This window comes from Otolemur garnettii, unplaced genomic scaffold, assembly GCF_000181295.1.
Source record: "Otolemur garnettii isolate 467f Iridium unplaced genomic scaffold, OtoGar3 scaffold00024, whole genome shotgun sequence".
NCBI classification, from domain to species: Eukaryota; Metazoa; Chordata; class Mammalia; order Primates; family Galagidae; genus Otolemur; species Otolemur garnettii.
This window is the reverse complement of record NW_003852419.1, coordinates 15,521,453-15,527,082: the sequence shown is the minus strand read 5'-3', so window position 1 is coordinate 15,527,082 and position 5,630 is coordinate 15,521,453. Positions and strand designations below refer to the sequence as shown.

The window sequence follows — 5,630 nt, the reverse complement described above, 5'->3', positions numbered from 1 at the left end:
TTTGGTGCTTCCTTGCAAACTGGATGTTTTTATCTTCGTATCCGAGAATTCAACATATTCCTGGCAAATGCTTAACAATATTAGTTTCACTGAATTAACTTTAATAACAGAGTGGATATAAAGTTCCTATTTATTGCACATGAACTTTATGTCCACGCTGTATTTTCATTATACTTGTGAACATCATGAAATGAACAGATGAATAATAGACCAATTATTTCTCTTTCTACATTTGATTGTTGTGATTGTAAAAATAATATGCTATTATAGGAGATATAGAAAAGTACAAAGAAGATAATAAAACTCATAAAAGGAGGTGTTGTTGGTTTTTTTACACTAACTAGTGACTGGTTAAAGATTGGAATAACGTCATTGAAGCAGTGTCAGAACCAAACAGTCTTGATTATTCTGGAATGGATTAAGAGTATGGATCAAGATCTTATAGAAAACTATAGAATAGTCACCTCTTCATGAGGTTTTATCATCATTCAGTAAGTAATAAAGGAGTGTAGACAAACCATGCAATTAGGCTATTTCTATTAAGGAAAAACTGTACACTTTTTTACACTGCCCTTTAACTCTAAGGTATTGTTTTTATTAATTTTCTTTTACCCTGAAACTCTAGAGAAATAATGTCTAAACTTTTGAGGTTGAAAATTTTTAATTGATCATATGTATTTTTTTCTTTAGAGAATTGTCTTTATCACTTATCTTTAATTTATATTCATTTTATTTTTATTACTGATTTTTCAGTACTCTTCTAAGTATCAAGGGTATTCTTGCTTTGTTTAACATAGTACAGCTGTTTTCCCCTGTATCTTTTCATTAATTTGTGAACTTCTTTATGGATCAAAGACTATGTCTTACAATAAAGGCTTCCAATTTTAAACATTACAGACTAAGAAACTGGCGTTATCTCAAATATTGTGAAGATTAACACTATTTTGATATTACAGAAGCTAAGTAAGATGAACTTGCTGAGACAGATGCAGCTAACTTTAAGTGGTGGAGCCAGGAAAGGGACTTGAGATCTGACTGTATGGTCTGTGATCTTAATCAGCATTCTGGTTTGCACCGTCTATATTCTTAGTATCACCTGTATCTAGTATAGAGTGTACTACTTAGTTAGACACATTGGATCGAATTACATTAGGATGCAATTTGTTTATATAGTTTTTGTGTACTTAATTTTGTATTAATTTGACGTGTTGTAAATAAGGACTTGCATTCTCCAATGTGACCTGGGCAGGCAGTTGTTGATTGTGGTTACAAATTGATTATTTTAAGTCGAAAGTAAAACAACTTCTTCTATAGATCTAATTTTATAAAATGGGTTTCATTTTTTATTAAATTGTGTATTCCTCAGAAATCTCAAAATTTATTATTAAAAATATTTTAAACATTAACAACAACAGGAAAAATAATCATGGTTATGATGAAAATGTTCTTAATGCAATGAGCATTCTGATAAAAGTCTTTTTATGGACATACTTTCACTTTACATGGAGTGGCATTGCTAGGTTATAAGGTAGGAATATATTTAATTCTTAAAGAAGTTGCCAAATGTTTGAAAAGCAGTTGGGCCATTTTACATTCCACCAACAGAACTAGAGAGTTCAGGTTGCTTACCTCCTCATCAATGTTTGTTTTTAGTGTTCTTTCTTAATATTTGTACTCTCACTTTTTTTTCTAGAAATTTTCTTTGATGTCTTTTTTATTTTTCACATTGCAAATTGGCCCAAAAAATCCAAAAGAAAAAAAAAAGCAGAAACTTGAAACAGTAGCAGAGGTGGCACAGTAGTTTTGGTGAGGTGTGAGATTACTTAGATTATAAAATGAGAAGTTGGCTATTTCTGTCTTTGAAAATGTATTTTAAAAAACTCATCTCCCGGGCGACGCCTGTGGCTCAAAGGAGTAGGGTGCTGGCCCCATATGCTGGAGGTGGTGGGTTCAAACCCAGCCCCAGACAAAAACAACCAAAAAACTCATCTCCTTGCAAAATACTTCAATTTTAATTTTGGTCACTCCTTAGCATTTTAAATGGTGATGTATATAGAATATCTGATTGCATTGTTAATATTTAGAAATAATATGCTTTTCATTTTAATTGGGAAAATAAATTCAAGTAAGGGTTTGTGAATGATTTAATGGACAAAATAAGCAGTTGGAGAAAAGACTATTAGTTTATTTCATAGTTTACTGATGTGGTAGTATAATGTCTACCTTCCAAGTCAAGTCTATTAACATTGATAGAAGAACCCACCTTTTTTGGGGGGGGGGAGGCTTCATCTGGAATATAAAAATGTCATTTAATGTATCTGTCTCATAGGCTAGTTAGTAAAACTTTTAATTTATGATTTAAAATTCGCTTTTTCTGTGATTACCAAGTAACTTCTATTAATAGATCCAGGGTCCTTTTTTTTTTTTTTTTTTTTTTGCTGTTTTCTTATAGTTTTAAAAGTGTTATATTTTCTGTTTAAAATACAGAGAATTTTATTTACATTTGTGCATAAGAAAAATGGATAATGTAATTGGAGATAATATAGTTTAAATATTTTAAATTGAAAACATAACTTTTGGGGGGCTTCATTTTTTCTTGGGTATACAATGAAATATGTAATTAAGGATTTTAAATACACATGTAGAAATAAAAGCAGGGACACACAAGGGGAGACAATATTGTACTGAATGAAATACTAGCTCCTTGGGAATTTGGTTTTTTGATTTCTGGCTTCTGCCATCTAAACGTAAATAAGTATGTTGTACTAGAAGAGAACATTCTACCTTTAATATCCTAAAAGGTTATTTTTCAGACACTAGGCTCTAATTCTTATTAATTTATTTTTTTAATATGTGTAGAAGGTTAGAACTGTCGAATCCAGCTTGGTGAAACTGAACCACAAATTCATCCATGTATAAACCCAGACAAGTGACGAAATGAAATGGGTTTTCCTAAACAACATAGGCACAAAGCACGTTTAAAGAAGTGGCTGCTTTCTTTTTTCCCCTTAGGGTGTATCCTATTTTTGTACTGCTAGTGTGCTCAGTTATTTTGATGAATACATTTGTGGTATTTTCAGTGTCTGACTTATGTTTTGCTTATTTGAAACAATAAGTAAAACCCTTAATTCTTTTTTAAACTTTAGTTTTGAGTGCTTTTATATAAAGAGTAGTAAACTGTATCATTTTAGTGTATCACATTTAGAAACTCCTGACTTTGCTTAAAAATAAAAATATAGATTAATTTTTAAAATCAATGATGGCTTTACTTACTATGTAGTGAAAATATATTTAAGCTAATTCTCATAAAGGATTAATGTCTGAAAATACTGAATTCAGAAATAGGCTAAAAGTTAAACATGGAAAAACATATAATTTCGATTTTCAGTCTTTAAAAATGTGTAAAACCTTCTCATACTCTGGCTAGTTAGGTCTGTAAAATTATTAATAAGTAAAGCATATAATAAGCAACTTAATCAAATTATAAATAGCACTGCATTTTACTTGACTGCTAGAGCTGAATGAAATTAAGATTTTCATTCTAAAAGTATATATTATGTCTAATAGATATATACATTAATAAAAGTATACTTGCTATCTTACTAATTACTGCTATACCTATAACATGCATTATGGTAATGATTTTTAGAAAAGCATTCTTAATTGGCAAGGTATGTGATGATAATAAAGAATTCTGTTAATGTTAAAGGTGAAGGGATGTGAGGCAGGGATAGTTGACTTCGGTTTATGGAAATCTACTTCCCAGGTGAAACGAAATAGCTTCCAACAGTTGAGCATATTTTAAGTGAAAGATTATCTGCTGTTGGTAAAGTGCCATATAACTTAGTCAGCTTTCATTTTTTCACAGAGCTCCTTAATAAGCATTCATAGTCAGTTTTTGGCAGCATTAGAGTCACTGAAGGCATTCTGGGATATTATGGACGAAATTGATGAGAAGACCTGGGTGCTGGAACCAGAAAAACCTACACGGAGTGCAACAGCACGCAGAATTGCATTAGGTAGGAAAAAGGGGATCATGGGTTTGTTTTTAAGTCTGTGCTTTTATTTTGTATTACTTGTGAAAATCAATCTACAGATGACAGTTGGACTCTTAAACTTTCTTGTATGAAGTCAAGTATTAAAACTTCTTGTAATGAGTTGTGATTTCTTTTGGTAGTATACATTGAAATGTAAGTATTTTTTGTTAAAAGGAAAAGTATTGAGGTATTCCATTATAAAAGGCAAGATCTAGTGGATCAGAGATAGTGTTCAATCAACTGTCAGTTGGCACAGAAATAGCAGATTGGGTTTTTCAAAACTCACAATACTTAGAACACAACAAAAATGTGTGTTAGAAAGAATAAAGTCACCTGAGACACTTACCCAAGATTAGTGTGAACAGATGTGGGAATATTTTTGTAAGATATAGAGGAAGACAAAAGAACCAGTAGTGGGCTGTGCCATTAAAGAGTAATCAAAAAGCACCATATAAGAAGTGAGTATAGTTTTTTTCTTTACAAATAATATAGGAATGAGTTAAGATACAATACAATCATAAGTAGTCCTGAAATTTTATCATATTCTCAAGTATAAAATGACTATGTATTTCCATTGTAAGGAAAACATACAGTCAATTTCAGAATTCAGTCCCTCTCAAGATTTTAGATACTTTAAACTATATTTGAGCTCACATTAAATGCCATAGTTGGTTTTAAGAAACCCCTTTATCTTTTTCCTCTTTTTTCTTACTGTATATAGGTGAGTTGTTGGAAGACATACCTTCTGAAGGATATTTTGAAATTCTTATGTGAATAATATCCACATTAGCAATTTTTATACTTCGTATTCAGCTATAATCGATTATCTTGCAGGGGAGAAGTGACATGTTCTTATGAGAAGAAGAAACTGTAATTATACAGCAATTCTGCAAATAGTATTATTGCTTTTCCTGGTTTAAAAAAGTCTTAACAGTATTTAATTTGAATAATTAACTAAATCATGGCATTTTTGAGAAAAGCAGGTATTAAGAATGAAAATATTTTCTTCAAATAAATGTAATTTATTATCTTCATTGCCCCACTAAACTTATTATTCTTACCAGGTTATGATTAAATATACTTTTTATTATATTTCTCATTGTTTAGCATAAACAGCCTGCTTTTTATTCACTATTTACTTTTTAGCTCTTTCTTTCCCTTCAGGCAAGGATTTGCTTTTATAGGACCAAGCTTTGAACAAATTAATTGAAAGATTAGTTATTAACAGCTGTTGAGTGAAAGTACTTTTTTCAGAAGCCATTAGTAGATAGCTTTGCTAAAGGTAATAGAAGTTTATGTCCGTAGTGAAGAATGCATTAATGAATGTGATAGCTCTTTGTATTTTTATTTTTCTCACTGAATGGATACTCATTTTTTTAATTTTGATGACTGCTTTTTGCTAAATATGTAATAACTGCATTAATATTTTTGCCAGCCTTAGTGCAGAGAATTTATTTTTATTTATTTGTTTTGTTTTGAGACAGAGCCTCAAGCTGTCCCCCTGGGTAGAGTGCCTTGGCATCACAGCTCACAGCAACCTCCAACTCCTGGGCTCAAGCGAGTCTCCTGCCTCAGCCTCCCAAGTAGCTGGGA

At 31.1% G+C, this 5,630-nt stretch overlaps 1 protein-coding gene across 1 annotated transcript in view; it reads left to right on the top strand.

Annotated features, from left to right (window-relative positions):
- FANCL (Fanconi anemia complementation group L) overlaps nucleotides 1–5,630 on the top strand; it is a 71,364-nt gene that overhangs the window by 60,881 nt on the left and 4,853 nt on the right. The window contains exon 8 of the mRNA XM_003787934.3: nucleotides 3,869–4,019. Within this exon, the coding sequence (XP_003787982.1) occupies nucleotides 3,869–4,019 (151 nt within the window). The remainder of the gene's footprint in view (nucleotides 1–3,868; nucleotides 4,020–5,630) is intronic.